This window comes from Balaenoptera musculus, chromosome 19 (assembly GCF_009873245.2).
Source record: "Balaenoptera musculus isolate JJ_BM4_2016_0621 chromosome 19, mBalMus1.pri.v3, whole genome shotgun sequence".
Classification (NCBI taxonomy): domain Eukaryota; kingdom Metazoa; phylum Chordata; class Mammalia; order Artiodactyla; family Balaenopteridae; genus Balaenoptera; species Balaenoptera musculus.
Window position 1 is genome coordinate 14,656,232 of NC_045803.1, and position 27,351 is coordinate 14,683,582.

The window sequence follows — 27,351 nt, forward strand, 5'->3', positions numbered from 1 at the left end:
CCTCCTGGTCTCTCCCCTTAACCTTGCCCCACACTTCTTTCCTCTGCCCCTGCTCTGCCTCCCACCGCTGCTCTTCACTCGATCTTGGTTTCTGTTTCTCGATTTAGCTGCTCCCCACCTATTTTCCCCAGTTCCTCTGGTCTCGCACCTGCACGTGGCTCCGCCCCCACTTCTTGCCCCGCCCCCACTTCTCTTCGCACCGCCCCATTCTCCGTGCTCGGGCCCTGCCCAGGTACCGGGTCCTGCCTCTAGACCCGCCCCTCTCCGGATCCTGATTCCGGACCTTCCCCACGCCCCGCCCCTTCCCCTGTCCCCGCTCCTGTTTCTCGCCTGGAGCTTGCTCCTCGCTGGGCTTCTGCTCCTCGTCCCACCCCTTATAGACCCACCCTTCCCCCTCATCCTGGGGGAACTGTTCTTCCCAAGCCAGCTCCTTGCCCCGCCCCCTCCTATGGCCCCGCCCCTTCTCTTTAGAGACGCTTTCTTTGCCTTGGGAACTCTCCTCGCCACTGGCCTTCCCCTCGCTCCGCACCCTCTCCTCGTCCTGCAACTTCTCGTTCCTTGTCGGCGCTACCTTGTCCGTCAGCACTTTCTTGATCCTCACCTTCCCCCTGAACCATGACACCTTTTCGCCCCCTTCCTTTTCACCACCCCTTTCCATTCCCTGGACAGCCTGGCTCTACGCTCCGCCTCTTCTAGCCCCGCCCCTATCCATCACCCCGCTTCTTCTCTTAGCCTCTCCCGGCTCCTCGCCCCGCCCTTTCTCCGCCCCTCCTGTGCCCAGTCCCTGGACTCTCCTCCTTTTCCCCAACCTTTCCCCTCCTCGCCTCCCCCCTCCCCTCTCCTCCCCTTCTTAACCCCGCCCCCGCCCCACCCTTCCCTGCCAGGGATGACCCCAGGCACCTCCCTCTTCTCCCAGACCCTTGGTACCAGTCTCTAAGTTAGACCGGTCAACCGTCACTCTGCCGCTCCAGTCCCGCCCCTCTTGCCCGGTCTCAAAATGGCCGCCTACACTTCCACAACCGACTTCTGCCTTTCTCGAGGCACGCCTGCCTCGCCCGCCTGTCTCCATGGTAACGCTCACCCCAAGCAGCGCCTACGGCTTGGGGGGCGGAGGGAGGGCGGTGTTCAACACCCAGTAGCGCGGGGCCTGGCCGGCAGAGGGTGCTGGGGACGAAGTTTGCGATGGGAAGGCCTTCAAGGAGTTCCTATTGGTGGTTCTCGCCTACTTATCCTTCTACCCAATCAGACACTGATATCACAATTCTAGTGAAAAAAATTTGGTCTTCATGTGGGACTTAATCTTACTGCGGCTTAACACCCTGCTCTACAGAACAGGGACAAAGGCAGCCATCTCATAGAGCTGTTTTGGGAAGTCAATAAGATAGCACGTGAAGAATGCGTGGCACAAGTACATATTCAATAAGTTAACAGTTTTCATTGGTATTCTGATGCCTAACAGTTAAGGACTCAGACCATGACTTTTTTTTTTTTTTCGGGGATCCTAGTTCCCCGACCAGGGATTGAACCTGGGCCCTCTGCAATGAAAGTGTGGAGTCCTAACCACTGGACCGCCAGGGAATTCCCCAGACCATGATTTTTTGATGAACGGCAAAGCTGATTTTACTCTAAACCCCAGTGGTTTTCAAACTTCAGCGTGCATTAGGCTCACCAAAAGAGCTTGTTAAAACAGGTTGTTGGGCTCCTCCCCCAGGGGTTTTGATTCAGTAAGTTTTGAGATGGGGCTGGAGAATTTGTATTTCCAGCAAGATTCCAGGTGATGCTGATACTAATGGTCTGGGGACAACACCCTGGGAACCTTCCATGACTCCCCAGGACCCCAGGGAAACACCCAAACTCAGTTGTTTTCCAGAGCCCTGCATAATCTCGTCCCTTTTGTCCCTCCTATCCCAGGCATCTCTTCTCTCCCTCTGTAGTCCAAAGCCTAGTCACACAGAGCGACTTGAATATCCTTCATCAGGCATGCTCGCTCTCCTCCAGACTGTGCACATGCTGTAACACCCTCTGGAATGCTATTCCCTACTTTGTCACCGGCTGACCACTTTCCTCCTTTCAGGTCTTGTCTATGATATGTGAGCAACCCCCATCCTTCCCCTGACCATGCTAGGCAATGTCTGTCTGGGAATGGGTCTTTGTTTCCCACTGCATCACAGGCTCCGTGAGGGTAGGGCCTAGGGCTTTCTCTGTCACTTGTTCCCAACTCTGTGCAACACAGCACATTATAGGTGTTCTACGTAAATGCAGAGCTGACAGGGGTCTGTGCTCCCCACCCCCCAGCCCATCCCCACAGACCAGGGAGGGTGACTTCATCTGAGGGAAGAAATCCAGCAGCTGTGTACCTGAGCCCTTCTAGACTCACAGAGGCAGAGAGACTGGGGTGTCCTCATGGCCCCCCCCCCCCCACTCAGGAATATAGCCCCACCAAGGGGAGGGCCTCTGTTACCTTGATGCACAAGGTACACCCTACAGCATCACTTATGCCGGCAAAAGACTGGCAGCCACCCACATGTCCGTTAATGAAACGTGGAAATAATTTATGGGATGTGGGTCCTAGAGGAGGCACCACAGACATAAAAAAGGATAGGAGACCTACTTGTGTGCCTCTGGAATGATCTCCGAATGACACTGGGTTGGTGAAAAAAGCAAGGTGCAGAAAAGAGAATATTAGAAAAGCATATAAAATCATACATGTATATATGAAACATATAATATGAAAAAGGTGCAGAAATGAGAATAACCATTAGCTGACATTTTATTGAGCACCAGACACTGTTCTAAGAGCTTGACAGTATTAAATTGCTTAATTCTCCAACAACTCCATGAGGTAGGTGCTGTTATCATACCATTTCACAGATTGGCAAACTCAGGCACAGGAAGGTGAAATCACTTGCCCAAAACCACAGAGCCTAGAAGTGACAGAGTTCAGATTTATACCCAGGGACTTTGCCTCCAGAGTCTGTGACTGTAACCACCTCACTGTACTAGGTACCACTTATGTAGAGTGAAAGAAAAAAATTAAAACACACATATACACACACATGTATATTGCTGGTACATGCCTAGAAGGAGACCTGAGAAATCTGTCAACACAGCCCAAGTCCAGGAGAAAGACTTATTTTTCACTGTACAGTCTTTTCTACTTTTTCCATTTTTAAGCATGTGCTTTTTTTTTTTTTTTTTTAATATCTTAAACTGAGCAGGGCTTGATTTCTTTTTCTGGGGGAATTTGGAAGGAGAAGTGGTGAGGAGCAGAAACCAGATCACACAGGCACCTCCCCCAAGCAACTGCCTTCCACCCACCCAGTGACTTCAGCAGCAGGGTCAACGACCATGCTGAGGAGCCAGGAAGGCTGGGAGGCTGAGAAACAGCTAGACAGCGGGTGTTTCTGAGCCTCCGTGGGACAAGGTGACCAACCAAAACCTTGTCCAAATCCCAGTTTTGCATTTCCTGTGTGACCTTGGGTAAGTTATTTAACCTCTCTGGGCCTCCTTTCCTCATCTGCAATATGGAGAATGTACCTGACTCGCAGAGTTGTTGAGAGGGTTAAATAAATTCTTGTGTATCAAGGGCTTGGAACAATGCCTGGCACATAGTAAATCCTACGTAAGTGTTTTCTATCACTGTTATTAACACAATTTTGTGTGATTTCTTAGCATCATTTGACAATGTTGCCTTCTCCCTCCTTCAAATTCTCTCATCTCTTACCAATACTCCCCACCCTCCTGGTTTTCCTACTCCTCTCTAGAACTCCTTTTCTGTCTCCTTTGTAAGCTCTTCTCTCTGGTAGGAGGGCATTGCTTGAAGGGTCACTGCTCACCATATGGGGCTGTTATGTTAATTAGAAAAAGAAGTCCCCTTTGGGCATATTCAGCCATGAACTTCAGCCCCTATTTGTTTCCACCCTACCAGCCAGGCATCCCTTATGTAGGCCCCAACCTGCATAATTGTACTTCACTGCCTTGGCTGATTAGTTTATTGATGTCTGCCCATTCTCCCAACTTTCTGCCTTTCTAATAGAAGCCCAATTTTGTTCCAGTATTCACCAGCCTGCAAACTAAAACCTCAGCCCCAGCCTCACACCTGGGTGACAGGGGGAATCCTGAGGAATCCAAGCTAATCATGGTGATGCCATCACTCTGGCCAATGATTGGCTCAGGATGTGCATGTGACCCAATTTTGGCCAATGAGATGGAAGAGGAAGGCTGCTGGGAGACACTGGGAAAAGGTTTCCTTGTTTCCAAAAAGGCACCATGGGAAGAGATGCCGCCCCCACCGCCCCCCACCAACTTCCTGTACTAAAAATTAACATGTCTGATTGTGACGCCTGGACCTGTGGCAGCCACTCTGGGGCCATGAGGAGAGCCCCTGTGGGAGCCAAGCCTTCAGCTGAGGGTAACAGAGCAGAGAGAGAGGGAACCTGGGGCCACAAGACCCTCTTGGAGCTGTGGATTGTATCATGCCTGGAGCTGTCCCCAACTCTGGTGATGTACAATATACAACCATCTCATCGTTTCAGCCAGTGCCAGTCAGGATTTGGTTACTTGCAACCCAAATCTTTCCTTACTGATATAAATATATAAATAACCTAAGGCTGATTTCTCAAGGCTGGTCTTCTCTCTTCATTCCCACCCAGGGCTGTCATACTCACCTTCATGGCCTTGGTTTCCTCGTCTGTCTCCAGCCTCAACCACCCACTGAGCCCTTGCCCTGAGGGTCCTGTAACCTCCTGATGCCTTCTCCTGTGTGTCCCGTTAGCCCTTCAAAGCCACCATGTTCCAAACAAGCCTCAGCATCTCCCTTCAAATCTGTTCTTTCTCCCAGGCTCCCACCTCAGGGGCAGCTGAGCAACTTTGGACCTTTGTCTGGCCTTATCCCTCCCAAGTCTGTAAGGCTTATGGCCTGTCCACTTGGCCTTCTGAGCATCCCTCGACTCGCCCCCCCCTCCCCTTCCCTTGGCCCTACCCAGTCCCATTGTCTCCTGCTTTGTTCCTGCCCCAGCCTCCCCTGGGCACCCAGCGTCAGTGTCCCCCTGCACACAGCAGCTAAAACCCAGACCTAACCATGGCCCTCTCCTGCTCAAAACCCTTCCATGGCTCTCTAGTGCCCTCAAGAAAGAAGCCAAGTTCCCAAGATGGTCCTTTAAGGATGCTTACGATATGCCCATGTCCACTGATAATATTATCATTATCTACCTCATATGTAAAGTACCCAGAACAGGGCCTGGCCAAAGAAAGCATCACAGAATAACATGGCAGGCTCTGTGAAATCATCTTTTGAAGTAACTATTGTTATTGCCATTTTACTGATGAGGAAACCAAGAATCACAGAGGCAAAGTGACCACCCAAGGACACAGGCAGGACACAACTGAGTTGGGATTTGAGCCCAAGCAGGCTGGCTCCAGAGCCCAGTGCACCTAATGTAATTAGTCCTTGGTGAACGGGAACAGCTGTTACAATGGTGCCTCACGAAGAGCAGTGCCTTAGCTTCCTGCCTGCCAGGCTGCTGAAGAAGATTCTATCACACAAGCCTACCCCAGGAGTCTCCGAATGTGTCTTGCTCCCTGGATACACTTGAGGAAAATGAGTCAGGTACACCTTCTTCCCCGGACTACTCCTCAGATTTCAAGTCTGAGTTCAGTTGCCCCTTCCTCCAGGAAGCCCTCCCTGACCTTCCAGGCTGGACTGGGTACATTCCCTGTGCTCCCTCCACCCCAGCCCTGACCACTCTGCCCACCCTCACCCTCACCCACCCCACTGAAGTCCTGCCTGTTATGGACTGTCACTGTGTGGGGACAGGTCTGTCTACCTTACAGGATGGCAAGCCCCATGAGAGCAGGGCCCAGACCATCTGGAACACTACTATGTCCCTAGCACTGCCCAGCATGGGTTGGCACACAGGAGGGAGTTCTAAATGAGTGAATATACTCTTTCCACTTGACAGATGAGGAGATCAAGGCTCTGAGAGGGCCGGTCACTTGGCCAAAGTGGAGTGACTGATCTAGCACCTGAAATGAAGTCTGAGCCCAGAGCCTGGGAGAATCAGCAGGTGGTGAGTGGCAGATGGTGTGAGTAAAAGAATGAGAAACAAAGAGACGGGGAGAGGGAAAGACAGAGATGGTGAGAAAGCCAGGGAAGCACAGAGCGTGCAGGGAGGTGAGAGGAGGGGCAGGGGAAACAAGGCAATGCTGGCTCCTGGATCCGGGTGGTGCTCAGGCAGGTAAGACAAAGGACAGACGGATAGCGGAGGCAGGGCCTCGGGAACACTGGCATGTGCTTGTGGACGTGCTAGTCTGTCAGTCCAGTCCCTTGGGCCCCTCAGCCGCAGGCCAGGTCCGCAGCCTCGCGGCGCCTGCCCCAGCTACCTGGGGATGGAGGCGTAGTCAGTGTGCAAGCCGGCGGTGAATTGCTGGTGTGGCTCCGGCTGGGGGCCCAGAATGTCCACCCGATCGTCCCCATCCTCGTCGAAGCTGGCAGGGCATGGATTGGGCAGCAGGATGAGCTCTGTGAGGCCATGAAGGTCAGACAGACGGCGGAAAGTCTGCAGCACGAGCACCATGGCGACCAGGCCCAGGAAGAGGTAGACTGCAGAGACGGCAGAGGGGCGATGGGTGGACTCAGACCTCCAGGTCATGGCCGTGGGGCTACAGGACCGCCCAGGATGGGGCTGTGACTTTCAACTCCCCCCGGGGTTGGGGCCAGGTCCCCCTCAGACCCGGCCCTCGGTCCCCGGCCAGCCACCCCACTCACCTGTGACCAGCACCTTGTAGAGGGCCCGGTAGGGCTGGCCGGGGGCCTCTCCAGGCACATAGTCACCCAGGCCAATGGTGGACAGAGAGATGAAGCAGAAGTAGAAGGCGTCCAGGAAGCTCCAGGCCTCCTCAAGGTGGGCAAAGACTGCGGCCGGCACCAGGAAGCAGATGGTCACCACGACCGCCAGCAGGGCCGCCAGGTGCCAGCGGGCCACCTGCGGGGGGCGGCAGCCCCAGCGCCGGCTCAGCCAGGACAGGGGCGCGTGGGTGAGCAGCGACAGGCGCTGGGCCGAGGCGGTCAGCAGCAGCATGGTGGCCGGCACGCCGAGGAGCGCAAAGGCGATGCAGAAGGCCTTGCCCCCGTCGGTCAGCGGCGTCGTGTACCCGTAGCCTGTGGGAGTGAGGGGGAGATCCTTCTGCCCACTCGGCATCCGCTCCGGCGTCCGTGGCCACTCTAAACCAAGGACTAATTTCACCCTCGAACCCACCTCTCCTAGAGTCTCTCATCTCCAGTGATGGCACCTCCACCCTTCCTGCTGTTCAGGCCAAGAGCCTGGTGTCGTCCTCGACTCCCTTGTCACTCACACCCACTTTCTGTCTGTTGTCTCAACCTTCAGACAGATCCAAAACCCACCCACTCGCCCCACTCCACCCCACGGCTCCATCCTGGTCCTGTCTACCCGGCAGCCTCCTGCCTGGTCTCCCTTCTCCCCTCATGCAGCCAGAGGGTCCCTGTGAACACGTGAGTCAGGTCATGTCCCTCCCCTGTTCAGAGTCCCCCTGTGGCTCCATCTCAGGTAAAAGGACAAAGTCCTTATGGTGACCCACGGGGCACCACACAATCCAGGGCAGCGCGCTCCCACCTCAGGGCCTTTGCACTGGCTGTTCTTTCCTGGTGGAACCCTCTTCCCCCAGGTATCCACATGGCTCCCTTCCTCCCCTCCTTCAGGTCTGCTCAAATGTCACCTTCTCAGTGACACCCTCACCACTTTAAATTGTTACACCCTCCTACCCAACTCTTCTTTTTAGTTTGTTTTCATAGCACTGAACACCTTCTAGCATACTATATGGTTTATTTATTTGGTTACTGTCTGTCTCCCCACAGGGTGCCAGCTCCAGGAGGGCAGGAGCTTCTGTCTGTTTTGTTCACTACTGTAGCCCTGGTATCTGGCATAGAGTGGGCACTTGATCGATAGTCAAAATAATGAATAAAGGGTGCAGGCTTTACCTTGGCTCAAAGCCTCAGTTTCCTCTACTCTAAAATGGGTGTGGGGGCTTCCCTGGTGGTGCAGTGGTTAAGAATCTGCCTGCCAATGCAGGGGACATGGGTTCGAGCCCTGGTCTGGGAAGATCCCACACGCCACTGAGCGACTAAGCCCGTGAGCCACAACTACTGAGCCTGCGCTCCGCAACGGGAGAGGCCGCGACGGTGAGAGGCCCGTGCACCGCGATGAAGAGTGGCCCCCGCTCGCCACAACTGGAGAAAGCCCTTGCACAGAAACGAAGACCCAACACAGCCAAAAAAAAAAATAAATAAATATAAATTAATTAATTAAAATAAAAAATAAAAATAAAAAATAAAAATAAAATGGGTGTGACAAGCCCCACTGTGCTCCCGGAGACCGTGGGAACACAAGAAGGCCAGGGTGGGTGTGAGTTCCGCAAACAGAAACACGATAAAGGGGAATTCAGGTGTGGGTGAAACTGTATCACTTTGGCAATGTGTAATTTAAAATCTCTTTTGATTTCCCAAATAAAGCAAACCAAAGGGTCAGAGATATGACTGGAGTGGTAAGGGGTCTGGTTTATGTTGACAGTAAAATGTCTTGCCCAAAAGACTGCAGATTCTGCCCTGTGACCCGTAAGAAAGTGTGGAGGCATTGCACATACGAGCAGGCTTTCCCCTGAGCCCGTCTTCCACACAAAAGGATCCCCTGGCTTTTATATACTCAAAGGAACTGAAAGCAGAGGCTTGAAGAGATACCTGTACACCCATGTTCACAGCAGCATTCTTCATAATAGCCAAAAGGTGGAAACAACCCTAGTGTCCATGGATGGATGAACGGATCAACAAAATGTAAATACAAACAATGGAATGTTATTCAGCCTTTTGAAGGAAGGAAATTCTGACACATGCTGCAACATGGATGATGCTTGAGGATATTATGCTAAGTGAAATAAGTCAGTCACAAAAAGACAAATCCTCTGTGATTCCATTTATATGCGGTACTTAGTGTAGTCAAAATCATAGAGACAGAAAGTAGAACGGGGACTTCCCTGGTGGCGCAGTGGTCGAGCCCTTGTCTGGGAAGATCCCACGTGCCGCGGAGCAACTAAGCCCGTGCGCCACAACTACTGAACCTGCGCTCCAGAGCCCCCGAGCCACAACTACTGAGCCCGCGTGCCACAACTACTGAAGCCCGCGTGCCTAGAGCCCGTGCTCCGCAGCAAGAGAAGCCACAGCAATGAGAAGCCCGCGCACCACAACAGAGTAGCCCCTGCTCGCCACAACTAGAGAAAGCCCGTGCGCAGCAACGAAGACCCAACACAGCCAAAAAAAAAGAAAGAAAAAGAAGGTAGAACAATGGTTGCCAGTAGCTGAGGAGAGGGGCAAATGGGGAGTTATTATATAAGAGTATAGATTCAGTTTTGCGCGATAAGAAGAGTTCTGGAGATGGATGGTGGTGATAGTTGCACAACAATATGAATGTACCTAATACCACTGAACTGTACACTTAAAAATGGTTAAGATAGTAAATTTTATGTTATGTGTATTTTGTCACAATAAAAAAAAAAAACTAGGGAAAAATAAAGGATCCTCTAGTTCTTGCTGGACAGGTGGCCACTTGTAATAAAGACATTCCCTCCTCCAGTGCAGCTAGGTGTGGCTCTGGAATAATTTATGGCCAATGAGGTATATATGAAAGAAGGAAACAACTTCCAGGAAGTGTCCTTAGAGAAAGGGAGATGCCTATCTTCCTTCTTTCCTCCCTCCTCCTGCTGCCTGGAACACAGATGTGAAGGCTGGAGGGGAGCAGCCATCTGGGGCCATGAGATGAGCCTGGGAATGGAAACCGTGCCCAGGAGTTATGAAGGAACACGAAGGTCTCTGACCATGCAGCACCATTCTGGTCTTGGACTGACTCCCTTGAATGTGAGCAAGAAATAAACTTCCATCTTACTTAAGCAGCTGTTATTTGAGGTTTATCACTTATGGCTCCAAGCTTCATTAATACAAGGCTTTTGATAGAGAAACTCCAGCAGCCTAGCTGAAATGACAGGTTTGCAGATGACACGAAATCCTTATAAACAGAAAAATCATAGAGTTAGAATAGAATGGGGGCTGTGAGCCTCAACTTGCTACCTCCAAGAGCCAAGTCCAAATTGGTGCTTTGTTATTTGGTCCCTGCATCACCTTGGCCAAGTGACTTCTCCTCTCTGAGCCTCAGTTTCCTCAGAGTACTGCAAAATGGCCTCATAAACAATGCCTTCCTCAAATGCAGGTTGGGACAGGGTGTAGCACCTAGCACGGGCATAGAAAGAGTTAGCATGACTGTAATGCTCGCTCCCTCCCCCCATTCCCAGTTGCAGGTGAGCCCGACTCCTCCACCCCTGGCCTCAATCACAGCAAGGCTGCCTGGACCAGCTCCAGGCCCCAGGTCTTCCTCAGAAGACTAGGGCCTATGACAAGACCCCTCAGAAGACTAGGGCCTATGACAAGACCAGGGACGCTGTGGGAGAGGTCTCTCTGAATGACGTATGGTCTTCCATTTCTCCAGATACATTCAGGGCTCCCGGCTTCACCAGCAACAATAATAATAACTGAGGCTCTGTCAATCTCAGTTATTATTACTGGCACTTCACATAGACACAGACTCCCACCTTGACCAAATTTTAGTCAGGCTCCTCTGAGCCCTCTTCCTTTTTTTTTTCTGGCTGTGCCGCGCGGCATGTGGGATCTTAGTTCCCTGACCAGGGATCGAACCTGCGCCCCCTGCATTGGAAGTGCAGAGTCTAAACCACTGGACCACCAAGGAAGTCCTGAGCCCTCCTCTTGACTAAGCCCAGTTTTAGCAGGAATCCTCAGCTGGTTTAGGGAGAATCCCCCCACTCTTGATATCTGATCAAATTCCTCACCATCCACCACTGATATCGAAGTCCTTGGCCAGTCTTTAGCAAGAATCCTATTAAGCCAGTTTAGCAAGAATCCCCCTACCTTCCATGTCTCCTCTTAGTAATTTTCCATCCACTGACCCCTTCACTTTGCTCTCAGCTCTAAATCTCCAGCTGTCTTTGCTATATTCGGAATTGGGTTCAGTCTCTCTCCCCTGCTGCAATAACCTACCATTTTTAACGAATGTCAGAATAATTTTTTTTTTTTTTTACAATATACATACATCACCATCCTTCATTCATGCAAGCCTAAGAGGTAGTGTGGTGTGTTGGTTAACAGTGTGGGACCCTGAGGCCTGACAGCCTCAGTTCAAAACCGCACGCTACACTTCCTACCTGTGTGGCCTTGGGCAAGTTGTCCAACCTCTCTGGGCCTCAGTTTCTGTTGCTAAAAAATAGAACTACTAATGCTACCTGCCTCACAAGGCTTATTGTACTGAGTGAGTTAAAGTCTGTATGTGGTTAAGTCCTCTACCAGGTATTGCTATTACTGTGAAGTAGGGAGTGTTATTATCCCCATTTTACAGATGAGATGAGGGAGGACACTGACGACTAGAGATCACCCAGACGGTGCCTGCCTTGAGCTTGGCTTCTTCACCTGTCTTGCCTGGGACAGCTTCTCAGAAGCCAGGATCTGGGAGGAGACAGAGGGAGAGTGAAGCCGGGGAGCAGGTCAGGCAGGCCCAGCCAGCAACTGGAAAGAGTCTGTGGGAAGCATCCAGCCCTGCTGCCGGGGCCTTGGTTTGCTGAGCCACACAACAGTGACAGGCACAAAAGGCAAAGGCGGCCTGCTACTGCCGGCGGGGAAGGGGAGTTAGGGGTCTGGGCTAGCCGGGGCCCAGCCACCTCCCCTATCCAAATCCTAGCAAAGAGGCAAAGAGGAAGTTTGGGGGCTGGGGAGGGGCTGTGGGAGGACCAGCAGAGCTTGACAACAAAGGGATTTTCCAGGTCTGAGGGGCCCTGAGGTGAGGGATTTCCCGGGTAGGGCTGGGAGGGGGTGTCAGTCCCACCTGAGGCTGTAGGGGTCCAGAGAAGGGGATCTGTGGGGTCCAGTCAGTAATCTGAAATCAGAGGCCAGTGTCCTGGTTTGAAAAGAATCCTGGTTTGGGGCTGGGGTCCTGGGTCCAGAGGAAGAAGGGGGACAGGCACCAGTGGGGGTGTTTTCTGGATCACAAATGGGATTGGGAGGGGAATCCTCAGGCAGAGGGGGCTTCTGAGCCCAAGGATGCCTGAGGGGACATGATGGGGGTAGACAATGCTACGGGGATGATGGGGGGGCGTGTGTCTCAGGTCCTGGCTGAGAGTGTCAAGGGTGGAAAGTGGTAATGGTCTTGAGTGGACAGTGGTGGCGGGGGGGCTGGATCTGGGGTACAGAGAGCCTGGAGTGTCCTTGATGGAGGGAGAACTTCAGGTCCAAAGCAGACTACAGCAGGGTTGGGGTGGAGAGAAAGGTCCCAGCTGTGGGTCTGGAGGAGACTGAAGGGGTCCCAGGTCCCCTGGAGGTTCCCTTTCTTGGGAAATTCAGGTTGGGCAGGGGCTCTCGGGGGAGGGGTAGCGGGTGCAGAGAGCCGACTCCCTGGGCTGGCATCCTGGGGAGGGGGGCGATTCTGCTCTCAGGGGCAGCGTGTGTGGAGGGCGCTGGGGTCCCAGGTGGTTCTGGGGTTCTTACGAGGGGTGTCAGGGTCCAGAGAGCGGTGAGAGTCTCAGCTAGGGGTCCTCAGGTTCAAAGAGGTCTGCAAAGAATTTCCTGGTGGTCCAGTGGTTAGGACTCCGCATTTCCACTGCAGGGGGCATGGGTTTGTGTTCAGGGAACTAAGATCCCGCATGCCTTGCGATGGCCAACATAAATAAACAAAGGGGTCCCCATGGGGAGTCCCTGGCTTGGAAAACAGTAGGGGTTTTTGCTGGTGCCGATTTGGGACTGGAGGCGTGGGAGTCCTGGCTAGGGGGCTTCTGGTTGGAAAGTCAGCGGCCCTTCCTGGAAGGTGCTCTAGTTCTCTCACACACTTCCATAGCTGGGGGCTGCTGAATCGGAAGTCCCACGTTCAGAGGGAACAGGGGTGTCCCTATTGGGAGGAAAACCCTGCATTGAGGGCTCCTCAATACAAAGATGTTAAGATGGAATGGGATATGTGAAGAGGGGCCCTGTGTCTGGAGTCAGGGCTACCTGCAGGGGAGTATGAGGGTCGGGGTGGTCCTTGGTCAGGAGGAGGGCAGGGCCCCTTGCTGGGGAGTGGTCTAGGTCCAGAGGGGTAGAAGTCTGAGATAAGGGCCCCAGGTTCTGGCTGAGGGGTGTCTACTGGCAGTAAGGTCTTTAGGGACAGCACCTGGAGAGGGTCTGGAGATTCAGGGTCCTCACTGGGGCACCAGGGTCAGGAGGAGACTGGGGTAAGGCTTCCCAAGGGGCAACCCAGAAGGACGTATCTGGAGAACCAGGAGACAGTGTTGGAGGGGATGGTGGTCTGAGCCAGAGACAGCTGGCTCAGCATGGCTGAGGTCCCAGTCCAGATGGGGCAAGGGTCTCAGGCAGAGGGTCCGGGGTTCTCGCAGGAGGTCTCTGAGGGTAGTTCTAGGCCCAGAGGGGACTGGACAGACCCGGGTCTCCAAGGGAGTTAAGGCAGAGGAATGAGGTCCCAGATGCTCGCCGGAAGGTACTCTGAGGGTGGCTCTGGTCCCCGAGGGAACTGGTGGATTTCCTACTGGGAGGAAAGACATGGATGGGGGCTCCCCAAGGTGGAGGAGCCCGTGAGTGTGGGTCCCAGGTCCTCGTTGGGGGGTTTTGAGGGGATCCTGGGCTCAGAGTAGATCGGGAATGATCCGCCGGGATCAGGGTATTTCGTGGCGGCTCCTGGGTCCCTAGGGAAGCGGGGGCGAGGGGGGTCCCGGGTCGGGGGCTCGGGGCGGCGCTCACGTACCCACGGTGGTGACCAGCGTGCTGGCGAAGAAGAGCGCCGAGGCGAAGTCCCAGGCGGGGTCCGAGGCGTTGGCTGACCCCGAGGCGTTGGCAAGCGCTGCGCGCCCCAGCCGTCCGGCCGCCAGCATCCGCTCCACGAAGGCGTCCAGGGCGGGGGCAGCCACACACGGGCTGCGCTGCAGCAGCTGCTGGCGCAGAGTCTGCAGCTCAGCTCGGAGGCGGTCTTCGTGCGGCCGCTCCAGCCGCGCCACCAGTAGCGCGCCCAGCACCAGGTAAGCGATGTACGCCGCCAGGGCGCCCGCCAGGAGCGCTCCCCGCCGCATGGCGCAGCCGGCCGGCTCGCCAAGCTCCCGGCCGCCCCGCTGACGTGGCCCCTGACTCCCGACCGCCAGGCGCCCAGCTTCAGTTCCGGGAGTGCTTGACGTGCGGCCCCCGGCGCCCCAAAGAGGAAGAAGAGGAAAAAGGGGAGGGGCGGGGGTGGAGGAAACTGAGGCACGCCCCATCGCCAGGTGTGAGGACCGAGAGGGAGGAGCCCGGCGCTCCCGGACCCAGGAGACCGGAGGGATGCTTGGGTTAGGGGTATTCTTCCTTTCCTCCCCCTTCCTTCCTTTGCTTCCTCCCCGGAGCCGCGGCTCCCTACGCCAGAGAGAATCCTAAGTCTCTTTTCGGCTCGCGGACCGAGGAGTCGCTCCCCGACTCCTTAGGGCCATTGCTCAAGGCTGCGAATGTTGTGCGCCGCACCGGGGCGCGTGGCTGAGGGGACAAGGGGACAAACTGAAATCCAGCCCTCGCTCCACGCGCCAGGTCGTGCGTTCTGGAGTGGGGCTGCGTCCACCTGGAGAGAACCCCTGTCTAACTCACAAAGGGGGACACCACAGGGTCAGGTGTCACCTGTGCCCTCACAGAGTGAGGATCCTTAGCTATTCACCAAATCTTTGCTCAGCCCTCACTTTGTGCCCAGCGCTTTGCTGGGTGATGCTGGGGACACGCAGTGACCAAGACAGTCCCTGGGCCCTGCCCTCGGGTTGGGGGGCTCCCTGCACTTCAACAGAGTGACAGCCCAGAGGGTCAGGGCTGTGATAAGGGAAGCACAGGCAGAGTGACAGGGGCTGGGATGGTGAAGCCTAGAGGACTGTGCAGCCAGGAGTCATAACTGAGAGACCAGAACAGTCTTCAAGGTCCCCAGAAAAGACAGTGTCTCAGAGGAGGAAAGGGAAAGCCACAGTGACACGGTCACTTGCTGACATCCTTCCGGAGAGCTATCACTCCCCAGAAGTCATTTCTACCATTATCTTTGCCTGAGATAACTGGAGGAGACTGAGGGACAGAAAAGGGGAGGCTGAGGGGGAGACAGGGTTAGATAAAGGGGGAGACGGAGGGCAGAGACAGGAGAGACTAAGGTAGCTTAATGTTCAGGGCTCCTCACTTGCAGGTGTGCCTGTGTGTGCTCACTTGCTGGGGGTTATAATGTTTTTTGGCAAACCAGGGAAACCAGGTTGCAACACAGGAGCATTTTTATGACTTTTTGGGAAAATGTCTAAAGATGTTGTTAAAGAGAAAACCACAGACCCCAAATGGCGTCGCTAGTGCTAAAGCCCATGATACCAAACCTAGATTTTAACATCTGACCTAACTGCAATTTTGTCCTTCCCCAGGAAGGTAATCTTAATCGGCCAGTCTGGAATTTCCTGGTCAGCACCAGCGAGGTAATCTGTCATGTGGGACCTCACCATTTCTACACTCCCCACGCCCCCACCCCTACCCCCCTACCCCCGCAAAGGAAGAAGAGGTATTCTATAAGATAGATTCTCACCCTCCCCCCAAAAGAAGGTGACCTGGCCTGAAATAATTCTTTCTTTTCTCTTGCTAATAACTTCCTTGCCTCCTTCTATAAAAAAACCTCCATTTTGTACAACTCCTTCAAGCTCCGTTCTATTTACTAGATGGGATGTTGCCGGATTCATAAATTTTTGAATAAATCCCATAGGTCTTCAAATTTAATCGGTTTAGTAAAGCAACTATACTCCAATAAAAAATTAATTTAAGAAATTTTACTCGGTTTAGTTTGGGTTTTTTTTGTTTGGTTGGGTTTTTTTGGGTTTTTTTGGCCGCATCACGCTGGCACGTGGGATCTTAGTTCCCCAACCAGGGATGGAACCCACGCCCCCTGCAGTGGAAGCGCGGAGGCTTAACCACTGGACCGCCAAGGAAGTCCCTAATTTTGTTTTTTAACAATACGTCTTGAGGAAAGACACCTGGTTCTTCCTACCTAACTTGTTGGATATCCTTTTCTCCCTCTAAATAATCACTTTAATACCTAAAGTCTGCCAAAACTGTATAAGCGCTAGAGCCCGCACAACTCCGCTTAGCCCCTGGGGAACACTAACGGGTCTCTCCTCTCCTGCTCCACACCCTTCTCTCGCTCCCCAGTGTTCTCAAGAGCCAAATTGAGCGTTTGTCTATAGAGAACTCCATTTCCCATCGCCCTCTTCGCTCGACACCTACATTTCCCATCATGCACGACAACGCCTACTCCTTCGATTGTTCCGGGCTCCGCCCTCCTTGCCCTGCAGGCCTGACTCTCGCCTAACGTCACCGGCCTCCAGTCCTCCCCTCTTACCCGCCAGCTTGTCTGGGCCTCCGTGTGGGGGCGTGGCGTCTGCGCGATCGTGACGCCCATTGGCTGTCGTGTGGCCGGTGAGGCGTGGCTACGGGAGCCGGGCGGGCACATTTCGAACCGTGGCTGGGGCTGCGGTGGCGGCGGCGGCAGGGAAAAATGCACCCGGCAGGCTTGGCGGCGGCGGGGACGCCCCGGCAGCGTAAGTGGCGTACGTGGCCGACCGAGGAGATAGGGAGGGAGGGCGTGGCGTGGCGGGGCTGCCTCGGCGGTTGGCGAGGTCGCCGCAGGTCGGAGGTCACGAGGTCAGGGATCTGGAGCTACGAGGTGTGCACAGCGCAGGGATGCCAGGTCCGGGTAGGGGGCGCATTGGACTCGATTCTTCTTTTCTTTAGGAAATTCATTTAGAAGAAAACAAGTTTGAGCAGGATATTGTGTGATGTGCAGAAAAACGCGACTTTCATTCATGTTCAGTTAGCCGTCTGTCCTCTCCCCACCCTTCCGTGGCCTTGGGCTGTTGCCCACGCACCTTAGGACGGTGTTCATAGCCCTGCGTGATCGCAGAGGGCCGTGTTTACCCCTCATTTAAGATTTGAACCTGTGTTTATTGTGCTGTTAATCCCCTTTTCCCATGTCTGTGAATTTGTATCTCTCTTTAAATTCCTCTTCATCTTCGGGAGTGTGCGTGTGTCTCATTTATTCATTCAGCATATCTTACTTCAGCTCCCTTGTGCCAGGCCCTGTGCTGCAATTTGGGTACCCAGTAGTAACCAGCAACTTGGCAACTTACAGCTCAGAGTTTAGTGGGAAGACAGACACTAAACTTGGAAGCAAACTAGGCAGCAGGATAATTTCGGGAGTGATTAGGACTGTAAAGAGAATAAGCCGGAAACTGACTAGGGGTTGAGGAGGCCTTAAGACATGATGCATGCATTCCTCCCTCAACCTTTGTAAGATGCCTGACTGGCCCTGTGGTAGGCGATGCTGGGGATACAGCCGTGCCCATCAGTCCTGGTTCCTGTCTTCATGGAGCTTACCAGTACAGAGCAGAAGACAGCGACAGTCTAGCGTGATGGAGCTGTGATAAGAGAAGAGCAGGCAGAGGGGTCAGGGCTGGGATGGGGGAAGCACAGTCAGAGTGGTTATGGCTGGGATGGAGGTGTTGTGTTAGCCCAGATTAGGAAACATGACCCAGCCCAGCCGTGTCAGTGAAGCTTCCTGGAAGAGGTAACATTGCATGATGAGGAATTAGCCCGGGGAAGGGGATTTATGGTGTGTGGGAAAGGCGTGGGAGGCCTGTGCTGAGTAAGCAAGTAGACAAATGAATATAGATTCAGAAATTGTGACAAGTACTTGGAAGAGAAAAAAGAACCACTGGATATTATGAGAAAGAACAGTGTGGGGCTAGTGCTTTATATTGAGGAGTAAGGAAGGTCTCTCTGAGAAGGAATCTTTTGAGCTGAGGCCTGAGTGCTGTATTGGCAGGTGTTAATTGTGGGAAGGTGTTCCAAGGTGATAGCACTATATGTTCAAAAGCCTGAGGGGGCGAGGAGCTTGGCAGGGTCAGGGCCCGAGAGGAGGAGGCCCTTGTGACTGGTGGAGTGAGTCCCAGGAGAGGTAGCAAACCAGGGTGGTTGGCAGGGCTGGGTCATGCAGGGCCTCCTAGGCATTTGGATTTTATTCTCAGCACAGTGGGCACCGATCTTAGGCAGAGGGCATGAAATATTCTCTTTTACATTTAAAAAGATCATTCTGGCTGCTGACTGGAAAGGAAGTTGTTGGGGCTAAGAATGAACAGGGCAAGCTGGTAGGAGGACATTTAATTCAGGTGCAAGATGACAGAGTCTGAAAAGGGAGGGTAACATTGAGACCAAATGGGTGAGAACTGATGTCAGAGGTAAAGGCCCTGGGGCCTTGGCAGGAAGTGGTGGCTAGAGACAGCCCAGGGCACAGGGTGGGTGGCTGCGAAAGCCATGGGTGTGGTGAGATTGCCCTAGGTGAGAGACAGAAGACAAGGGTAAGGGTGGAAAATTGGGGCACACAATTCAGGGAGCTGGAGAGAAATCATTGATTGAGAGGGACCGATCAGAACATCAGCTCCATGAAGGCAGGAGTTTTTCCCTTTTGGTTCACTGCTGTATCCACCTCGCGCGCAGCAGAGCCTAACCCACAGAGGTGCTCAGTCGATGTTTGTGGGGCTCCGACAGGAAAGAGAAAGAGGTAGTACAGTGTCTCAGAAGCCAAGAGAGCAGAGAGTTGGAGGTTGGCATTTGGAGCAAGGGCCTCAGTGCTGCCGAGGAGCCTGAATCTGAGGAGAGTAGAATAACAGCCTTGGCCTGGTAGTGCAGAGGCATTTAGGGGACCGGTGAGAGCAGAACCCCAAATGCCAAGGGCTGAGGGGGCGACAAAGAGGGAGGAAGTGCTTACACTAAAGCTTTCAGGAAGCCAGCCCTTTGGCCAGAAGTGGGAGAGGGAAAAGAGAAGTGGTGCTTGGGGACAAGTGGGCCAGGGCCAGTGCTGCTTGCTCTGGGATAGAGGACTACCTGGGTCTGTTTTCAGGCTACAAATAATGAAGAGGAAGAGTCGAGGGGCTAGTTATTAATAATAGGTGATGGGATGGACCACTTTTTTATGGGCCAGGCCAGGGGCTGAGGAGTTTATGTCACTTTGCCCTGGAGTGTTGACACCATCCTGCAGAGGAGAAAATTGAGGTGCAGAGAAAGTCATGACATGGATTATGTGATGCCTCTCCCGCATCCCATTGTAATCCTACCACCCCGTTCCCACTGTGGCACCTGGCACAGAGGAAGAGCTCCGTAAATATTTGCTGCGGTGGCATGGCTTTTTGGTCAGGGTGCTGGAGCCCGAGTGCTGGGTTCAAATCTGCCCTCTCCATATTCCCCATCTCAGTAGGCAGCACTCCCATCCACTCTATCACTCAGACCAGAATCTGGGAAGAAGTGTGGATTCCTTCATCTTCCTTACCCTACCGCAGCCAAGCACACCTCCAGCAATCCTGCCTCTCCTACCTCCAAAATTCGCCAGAAGCAGCCCCTCCCCTCCCCACCCCACCCCTGCCTGCCCCATCCTGCTCTCCCACCTGGACCACCTCAGCAGCTTCCTCCCCCCTCCCCTCCCCTCCTCTCCCCTCATCTTGTCCCCGCCTTCCCAGTCTGTTCCCCACATGAAGCGGAGGGATCTTTTGAAAAGTTGAAACCCGGCTCTGCTTCACACCATCTGTATGACTCTGGGCAAGGGCCTGAGCCTCTTTGGGGCTCACGGTTCCCATCTGTAAAATGGGATGATAGTCTCACCAACACAAAATGGATTGTTGTGAGGATTAAGTGAGTTAATCCATAGTGTCTAGAACACGGCCTGGTGTGTGGTTTAAATGCTCAGCTGGGGTTTAATTATTACAATATTTAACAGGGTGACCTGGGCTGGAATCCTGCTCTGTCACTCCCTTAATTTGGCCCTTTGCACAAGTCATTTAGACTGAGCCTCGGTTTCCACATCTGTAAAATGGGCATGGCCATTTATTCATTCATCAGGTTTTTATCAAGCACCTACTCTAACCCTGTTCTAGGGGCTGGGGCTTCAGCCACAAACAAGACAAAGCTCCTCACCTTGGTGGGGGGGGCTCACATTTGAGTGGGGGAGACAGACAGTGAATAAAATAAATTAAACAGCTAGTATGTCAGCTGGTGCTGAGTTCTGTGGATATAAATGAAGTGGGGAAGAGGGATGAGGGGGTGGCACCAAGGGAGATGCAGTTGTAGACAGGATGGCTGGGGAAGGCCCCACGGAGCCAAGACCTCGAGGAGAGGAGGGAGCCCTGAGGATGTCTGGGGCAAGAGCATTCAGGCAGAGGAACCGCCAGTGAAGAGGCCCTGAGGTGGGAATGTGCCTGGTGCGTTCACTGAGTACTGAGGCCGGTGTGGCTGGAGCTGGATGAGTAAGAGGGAACGTGAAGGGAGAAGGTCTGTCTAGAGACCTTGTTTGTAAGAGTCTTAGCACAGGATTCTGTGCACAGTCAACCCCAGTACATAGTAGCCGTCATTGTCGTCCTCATCATCATCATTGTGATTTGGATGGATGGATGGATGGATGGATGTATGGCAGGCAGAGGCCGCCCAGACCTGACTAGACAACCCATCTGACAGCAAAACCAGTGCCCCACTGCGGCAGAAGTGGGAGGGAGAGCTCCTGCAAAATGAATGAGGCTCCGCACCCTTCTCCCCCTGCAGCCTCGAAGCGGAGGGTACCTGTGTCCCAGCCAGGCATGGCTGACCCCCACCAGCTTTTCGATGACACGAGTTCGGCCCAGAGCCGAGGCTACGGGGCCCAGCGGGCGCCTGGCGGCCTGGGCTACCCTACAGCCTCCGCCTCGCCCCAGGCGGCCTTCCTGGGTGATCCTGTGTCCAACATGGCCATGGCCTACGGGAGCAGCCTCGCCGCGCAGGGCAAGGAGCTGGTGGATAAGAACGTGAGTGGGCCGGGCTGGTGGGGGTGGGGGCAGGTAGGGGCCTCGGGGCCAGGGCTTCAGGTTGGCGCTCTGCCTCCCCAGATCGACCGCTTCATCCCCGTCACCAAGCTCAAGTATTACTTCGCCGTGGACACCATGTATGTGGGCAAAAAGCTGGGTCTGCTCTTCTTCCCCTACCTGCACCAGGTGAGCATCTGAGCGGGGTGGCAGCCTCTAGGCAGGGGTGGGTCAGGCTGGGGCAGGTGAGAGAGGGCCTGTAGGCGGGCCAGGAGCCCAGCTCTGCGTCCTGCCTGCTCCCTCCGCTCTCCCCACAGGACTGGGAGGTGCAGTACCAGCAGGACACACCAGTGGCCCCGCGCTTTGACGTCAACGCGCCTGACCTCTACATTCCAGGTTCACCCTACCCACCACGGCCCGGTGCCCTCCTCCCTCTGGGTGGGCCTGTCTCGGGTAGAGGTTTAGGTGCCCGGAGGCCCTGGATGGTCCTTCTTCTTCTGACTAGTGTCTGTGTGTCTCCCTCTCATAGCCATGGCATTCATCACCTACGTCTTGGTGGCTGGCCTGGCGCTGGGGACCCAGGATAGGTAAGAGAGGCCTGGAGTAGGCAGAGTGGTGTGGGGTTTGGGGGAGCTGAGGGGGCAGTCAGGAAGGTCTCTTGGTTTCCCTGCCTCAGAAGAGCCCCACCGTGTTCCCAGTTAGCCCAAGACAGAGCCCGCAGGGTCACCCGCAGGGTCACCCTTGCCCCTTTCCTCTTTCCCACCCGTGCGCAGCCCATCACCACACCCTGTGCTGGATGACACTGAACCCATCCTTCCCCGGCCTCTCCTAACCAGCTGCCCGGCCCCCACACACCCCCTGCACCCCGGCTCCAGCAGGAAGGTCTTGGCTGAGAGGTGAGCCTGGCCATGTCCCCCCCTGCTCAGAAGCTGTCCCTAGCTCCCCTGTCCCCAGACCAAGCCCCAGCTCCTTAGCCTGGCACTGCCTGCCCCTCTCCCTCACTCTGCTGCGCCACTCTGGTCCTCTTTCTGTTTCTCCAGAGGACCTGGGTTGCCTCCCCAGGGCCTTTGCACATCAGTTCCCTTTGCTGGGGAGTGTGTTCCTCCCCTGCATCACCTGCTGAGCACTATTCACTCATGATGTCTCCACTGCGACGTTACTTCCTCAGGGAAGCCTTGCCACCCTCCAGCCTGCGTCAGGCCCCCACCTCTCACTCATAGACCCCTGTCCATTTCCTTTGCGGCATGGAACACAGTTGTCATTAGAGTCAATTAATTGTTGAGGCACTGGGGATATGGCAGAGACTAAGGTCCTTCTTCCCCAATCAGCTCCTTACTCCTTCAAGCCTTAGCTCAAGTGTCTGATACCCACCTCCCAACGGGGTCACACACCTCCCCTGCCCTGTGCTTCCCCCATCCCAGCCCTGACCTTTCTGGGCTGTCACTGGGAATGGGATTTCCAGGACAGGGCCCAGATCCATCTTGGTCCCTGCCGGGTCTCCAGCATGCCCCGGCCCCCATACAGGCTGTCCCCAGGCAGATGCTTAGGGAGGGTCTGAGCCAGCTAACTGAATGACAGAGCTTGGGTGCTGACAGGTTCTCCCCAGACCTCCTGGGGCTGCAGGCGAGCTCGGCGTTGGCCTGGCTGACACTGGAGGTGCTGGCCATCCTGCTCAGCCTCTACCTTGTCACTGTCAACACAGACCTCACCACTATCGACCTGGTGGCCTTCTTGGGCTACAAATATGTTGGGTGAGTACCCCCTCCGCCTTCCCACTGCCAGCCCCCAGCCCTGGGGCTTCTTCCTCAGACCAGCCTTCCCCTCTCCCCCACAGGATGATTGGCGGGGTCCTCATGGGCCTGCTCTTTGGAAAGATTGGCTACTACCTCGTGCTGGGCTGGTGCTGTGTGTCCATCTTTGTGTTCATGGTGAGCTGGGGCTCAGGGAAGGAGGGGACTCAGGGCACAGGTCTCCTGGGCAGAGTTGGGGGTCCCTGGAGGCATCCAAGCAGGGGATGTCAGGTGGGGAGTTTAGACCAGAGGCCCCACGCTGGTGAACTGAGGAGCCCTGGAGTGGCTGCCCTAGCCTGAGGGTCCGGAGAGCTTCCTGGAAGAGGGGGTGTCCAAGCGGGGTCCTGAAGGAAGAGGAGGCGCCAGCCAGGCTACTAGAGTGGGCTCTCACCCTCACTCCACTCTCCTTGCATGACGGGCTTTCCTACCAGAATTTCCTTTAGGATGAAAAGAGTTCCGTATCCTCAGAGTAGCTTCTCTGAGAGTTCATCCAGCTGGAGTGGAGGTGCTGGTTAAGAGCACTGGGATCCACCAGGCCTGGGTTTGAGCCCAGGCTTCACTCGATCCTGGGCAGACCACTTCCTATCTTTAAACCTGCTTCGCCTTTTGTAAAATGGGGATGATGCTAATTGCACGTCAGGGTACTGGGAGGATTCAGTGTGCGGAGCAGAGGGCAAAAACTAGTGGCTGGTGGGCCAGATCTGCCCAGATAAACTTCGACTTAGATGTCATTATTTAAAATTCTGGTGGGGGAGGGGGTGGGGGAAAAAGTTAAGAAGAAAAAGAAGGCATTTCTGGCTTGTGTTGAAAAATTGTCAAGGGTCAACACAAGCTGGTGGCGGCCAAAGGGCCAAGCCTGGCCATCCCCTCAGGTGGAGTATTCACAGTGAAGTTCCTCACCTCACTCACTTACGAGGCCTCGCCTAGCGTTTGAGTTTGGAACCCTCACATTTTCTCCCAAGGCCTGGGAGGAGGAGCAGGTCCTCCGCGTGTGTTAGGAGGTTTGGGAGAAACCAAGGCTCCTCAAGAGCAGAGACTTGAGCGCAGCTGCCCTGTGGAGGGGTGGGGAAACTGGAGTCTGGAAGGAGGCCGGGCTCAAGAGTGAACCCCTCCCCCGCCCAGATCCGGACGCTGCGGCTGAAGATCCTGGCCGAGGCGGCGGCCGAGGGCATCCCGGTGCGTGGGGCGCGGAACCAGCTGCGCATGTACCTGACCATGGCCGTGGCGGCGGCGCAGCCCCTGCTCATGTACTGGCTCACCTTCCACCTGGTGCGGTGAGGGCGGCCCCGCGACGCCTCCAGCTGCTGCTTCCGGTGGCCACCGCGCTGCCGCCGCTCATCTCCCGGCCACCTGCCGGCCACAGGGTCCGCCCCGCCGCCCGAGTCCCTCCCTCCCCATCCTCGCCGAGGTGCTGAGATTTCCAGCTGCACAGGCCGCCCCCCAGCAGTGCGGCCACTGTTCCAGAAACAATAAACCGTAATGGGCACGGCGTGGGCAGCCTCTCCTTGGCGCGCGGTGCCCAGCAGGGGGCAGGCCCGGTCCGGGAAGGGGGATGGGGATGGGGATGGGGAAGGGCGGGGCGGGGACAAAAGGCAACCTGGAGACCGAGAGAAGGTTTAATGAGCCCCGACCAGGCCCGTTAGTGGGAAGCCTCCTTCTTCTTCCCCTCCTTCTTCTTGCCCTCCTTCTTCTCCTCCTTCTTCTCCTCCTTCTTCTTCTCCTTTTTCACCTTGGGCTTCTTGACCTTGCCCGGGGCGCTTTTGTGCTGCTCGGAGCCGGCAGCGCCGGGCTGGGGGGGGGGGGGGGGGGGGGGGGGCGAGGGAGAGGAGAGAGAGGGTTCGCCTGTGAGACGTCGGCCCGAACTCCTGGCTGGGACTCCGCCCTCACCTGGGGCGCCGGGCACCCGCTAGAGAGGGGTAAGCCTCTTACCTTCGCCTCATTTTCTGAGTCGTTGGAGCTGCAGCTGGAATCTGAGGAGGTTCCGTGCTCGTGGCCGTGGCCGTGGTGATGCTAGTCGGAGGCATGGCAGTGAGGCAGGGGACCCCTTTCCCAGCTCCCATCCCCCCATGTCGGAGGCCCCAGACCTACCGGGGCCCTGGGGTCAGAAACACCCTCCTAAGAATGAAGTGACTTACCTTCAGGTTATCAGCTCCCTGAACTTTGGCGGGGGCGTGATTGGGGTCTCCCACCTGGCCTGCCCCCTGGGGCTTCTTGGAGGTGGACTTCAGGGCTGCAGAGAGAAGAGAAATTGGGTGCGTTGGTGCAAGCGCAGGGGATGCCCCGTTGGAGGCAGTCCCTGGGTTTGAGTCTGGCCCCCTGCCCCTCAAGCTCCCCACTCCCCAGGAGCGCACCTGCCGACAGGTCGACCTCCATGGTGGTGAGAGAAGGTACGTCTGCAGGGCCAGAGGCAGGGGACGGGCCTTGGGGAGAGGCAGTGGGCCGGCCCCGGAAGTTCTGAGGAGCCCCACCCGAGACCTTTGTTCAGAGTCCTTAGCCCTGACTCATGGCCCCTCCCCAGCACCGCCCAACTGGTCCTCTGGGAAATGGGGAGGGTGGACAGTTAACTTACGTCTCCCCCGCACCACCACCCACCCAGTGAGCCTTGGCAAGTGAGCGGTGGGTGGGGCTGGGGGAGGAATGTGTGGGCAGTTGCAGATTTGAGGGGCTAGAGCTGTTATTAGCTTCCCCTAAAAGGGTCAGGTCCTTGCTTTTGAAGAAATGAGAGGGAGGGTGCCTCCCAGTGCCCTCTGTTTTATGTGATAATACTGACACTCCTTGTGTACTTCCTACGTGCCGGGCTGCTGTTCCAAGGGCTTCAGATACATTAACTCACTATAACAATGCCTCTGGCTTGGTGAGAAGCAGTGTCTGAGGAGTGAAAAGCATGAACTTGGAACCAGTCTGCTGATTGGAAGCCCATCTGTATTACTTAGTAGCAGAAGGATCTGCGGAAAGTTACTCCCCCTCTCTGGGCCTCAGTTTCCTTCATCTGTAAAGGACAGCTACCATATGGAGCTCTTGTAAGAATCAAATGGATTAGTTTCCCACAACCATGCCTGCACACAGTTACAAGGAGTAAGTGCTTATAAAATAATGTTTGGTTTTTAAGTAAAAGGTAGCTACGGTTGCTATCCCTATTTTACAGGTGAGAAAACTGAAGGACCAGTTAAGATGACAAGGGACAAAATTAGCCCCTTGTGAACAGGCTAGAACTGAGATTCGAACCCAGGCAGTGTAGCTCAAGTCCAAGGCTGTGCCTGGCCCCTTTGTCTCACCCTGGGGGTCACTCAGCAGCCAGGCAAGCCCAGCCTTCCCTCCCCACACTGCGCAGGGCCCAGGTTAGGCTCAGGGAGGAGTTGGGGCCTGCGTCATCTGTTCCGATGGCTGTGAGGCTAGGAGTCCTTGGGAGTCCCTCTCCAGCCCAGCCCTGCTGCCAAGTTGGGTGCCTGGACCTGCAGGAGTGGCAGGCAAGGCTGGCATTTAGGCAGGAGCAGATAGCTGAGGCCTCCGGATGATGATGAGCGTGCAGTAATCAGCCTTGTGCATTCAGGTCTCTGCTCCAAAGTCCATTCCTTAGAGGAGACTGCCCTGACTGCTGGCTCCACGGAGCCTCGTCACTCCATCCCCTTTCCCCTGCTTCGTGGCCAGCATAGATAGCCCTTGCTCACCACTCTCTCAGGTTTTTATTCTCACGTGTTCCTTCAGCATATATTTATTGAGTACCTACAATGTGTCCAGCACAGTTCAAGTTCTGGGGACACAGAGCTGAACAAACCCAGCAAAAATTCCAGCCCCATGGAATTGACATTCTAGTGGGGGGAACAAGGCAAAATGTAGAGTATGTTAGAAAAAGCTGGAAACAAAACTGTCCATCAGTTGGTGAATAGATATACAAAATGTGATATATCTATCCATATGATGGAATACTATTCAGCAATAAAAAGGAATGAACTCCTGACATACGCTACAGCTACATAAACCTCAAAAACATTATGCTGGGTGAAAGAAGCCAGACACAAGAGACTGCATATTGTATGATATCATTCATATGAAGTATTCAGAAAAGGCAATTAGAGAGACAAAGTAGATTAGTGGTTGCTGGGAGCTGAGTGTGGGAATGGCGATTAGCTGTAAATGGCCATGAGGGATCTTACTGGGGGGAAGGGGATGAAAATGTTCAAAAACAGATTTATGGTGATAGTTGCACCGCCTGGTAAAATTATTAAAAATCACTGAATTGTATATTTGAAATGGGTTTTATGTAACTTATAACTCAATGAACTCTATTTTTTTTTTTTTAAAGTAATATGTGTTAAGAAGAGAACTACAGCAAGAAGGGGGACCAGGGAATAACTATGTAGTATGTTTGGGAGACGCTGGATTTCAGATAGAGTTACCAGGGAAGCCTCACTGAAGTCTTTTTTGAGTACAGATCTGAAGGTGAGAAAACAAGCCATGCAAGCACATGGAGGCCTATCTAGGCAGAGGGAGTAGCAAGTGCAAAGGCCCTGAGGCAGGAATGTACCTGTGTATCTGAAGAGCTGGAGGGAGAGAGGTAGAAGAGGAGGGATGGTTGGGGTGGGTGGTGGAATGTCTTGTAAATCAA

At 54.6% G+C, this 27,351-nt stretch overlaps 5 protein-coding genes across 13 annotated transcripts in view; 1 reads left to right on the forward strand and 4 right to left on the reverse strand.

Annotated features, from left to right (window-relative positions):
* The window catches only part of CATSPERG (cation channel sperm associated auxiliary subunit gamma), a 41,300-nt gene extending 27,323 nt beyond the window's left edge, over nt 1-13,977 (reverse strand). Inside the window, exon 1 of the mRNA XM_036833694.1 lies at nt 13,857-13,977. The gene's annotated coding sequence lies outside the window, so the exon portion shown is untranslated. The remainder of the gene's footprint in view (nt 1-13,856) is intronic.
* LOC118885461 (octapeptide-repeat protein T2-like) lies at nt 119-658 on the reverse strand. The gene has a single exon (XM_036834097.1). It carries the CDS (start codon nt 656-658, stop codon nt 119-121), a length of 540 nt encoding a protein of 179 aa, XP_036689992.1.
* On the reverse strand, nt 2,528-14,430 carry KCNK6 (potassium two pore domain channel subfamily K member 6). Its single transcript, XM_036833684.1, has 3 exons — nt 13,857-14,430; nt 6,767-7,159; nt 2,528-6,601 (listed from the first exon to the last, which is right to left on the reverse strand). Exons 1-3 carry the CDS (start codon nt 14,356-14,358, stop codon nt 6,378-6,380), a joined length of 1,119 nt encoding a protein of 372 aa, XP_036689579.1. The 5' UTR covers nt 14,359-14,430; the 3' UTR covers nt 2,528-6,377.
* Nucleotides 13,996-24,236, forward strand: YIF1B (Yip1 interacting factor homolog B, membrane trafficking protein). Of its 9 annotated transcripts, XM_036833689.1 has the most exons (10): nt 13,996-14,127; nt 15,511-15,561; nt 20,720-20,958; nt 21,040-21,144; nt 21,273-21,351; nt 21,485-21,542; nt 21,729-21,851; nt 22,551-22,706; nt 22,790-22,883; nt 23,868-24,234. In XM_036833689.1, the coding sequence occupies exons 3-10, from the start codon at nt 20,755-20,757 to the stop codon at nt 24,021-24,023; spliced, it is 975 nt and encodes a 324-aa protein (XP_036689584.1). In that variant the 5' UTR covers nt 13,996-14,127; nt 15,511-15,561; nt 20,720-20,754; the 3' UTR covers nt 24,024-24,234. The 9 variants fall into 9 exon arrangements, with proteins under 9 accessions (XP_036689584.1, XP_036689585.1, XP_036689580.1 ...); XM_036833690.1 differs by lacking the exon at nt 15,511-15,561; XM_036833685.1 differs by lacking the exons at nt 13,996-14,127; nt 15,511-15,561 and adding an exon at nt 16,486-16,683.
* Nucleotides 24,237-24,347: 111 nt separating this feature from the next.
* Nucleotides 24,348-25,246, reverse strand: C19H19orf33 (chromosome 19 C19orf33 homolog). The gene is made up of 4 exons (XM_036834266.1): nt 25,097-25,246; nt 24,881-24,975; nt 24,675-24,755; nt 24,348-24,534 (listed from the first exon to the last, which is right to left on the reverse strand). Exons 1-4 carry the CDS (start codon nt 25,116-25,118, stop codon nt 24,385-24,387), a joined length of 348 nt encoding a protein of 115 aa, XP_036690161.1. The 5' UTR covers nt 25,119-25,246; the 3' UTR covers nt 24,348-24,384.
* Between the last annotated feature and the right edge of the window lie 2,105 nt (nt 25,247-27,351).

Excerpts from the sequence above, each read along its gene's own strand:
- KCNK6 (XM_036833684.1), bottom strand. The coding sequence starts at position 14,358 with ATGGGGCGTGCCTCAGTTTCCTCCACCCCCGCCCCTCCCCTTTTTCCT. Across the intron at positions 7,160-13,856 it reads CACGCTGGTCACCACCGTGG|GCTACGGGTACACGACGCCG; the intron begins GTACGTGAGCGC and ends TCACTCCCACAG. Across the intron at positions 6,602-6,766 it reads CTACAAGGTGCTGGTCACAG|TCTACCTCTTCCTGGGCCTG; the intron begins GTGAGTGGGGTG and ends CCGTCTCTGCAG.
- LOC118885461 (XM_036834097.1), bottom strand. The coding sequence starts at position 658 with ATGGAAAGGGGTGGTGAAAAGGAAGGGGGCGAAAAGGTGTCATGGTTC.
- YIF1B (XM_036833685.1), top strand. The coding sequence starts at position 16,632 with ATGCACCCGGCAGGCTTGGCGGCGGCGGGGACGCCCCGGCAGCGTAAG. Across the intron at positions 22,707-22,789 it reads TTGGGCTACAAATATGTTGG|GATGATTGGCGGGGTCCTCA; the intron begins GTGAGTACCCCC and ends TCTCCCCCACAG. Across the intron at positions 22,884-23,867 it reads TGTCCATCTTTGTGTTCATG|ATCCGGACGCTGCGGCTGAA; the intron begins GTGAGCTGGGGC and ends TCCCCCGCCCAG.
- C19H19orf33 (XM_036834266.1), bottom strand. The coding sequence starts at position 25,118 with ATGGAGGTCGACCTGTCGGCAG. Across the intron at positions 24,756-24,880 it reads AGGGAGCTGATAACCTGAAG|CATCACCACGGCCACGGCCA; the intron begins GTAAGTCACTTC and ends GCCTCCGACTAG. Across the intron at positions 24,535-24,674 it reads ACTCAGAAAATGAGGCGAAG|CCCGGCGCTGCCGGCTCCGA; the intron begins GTAAGAGGCTTA and ends CCCCCCCCCCAG.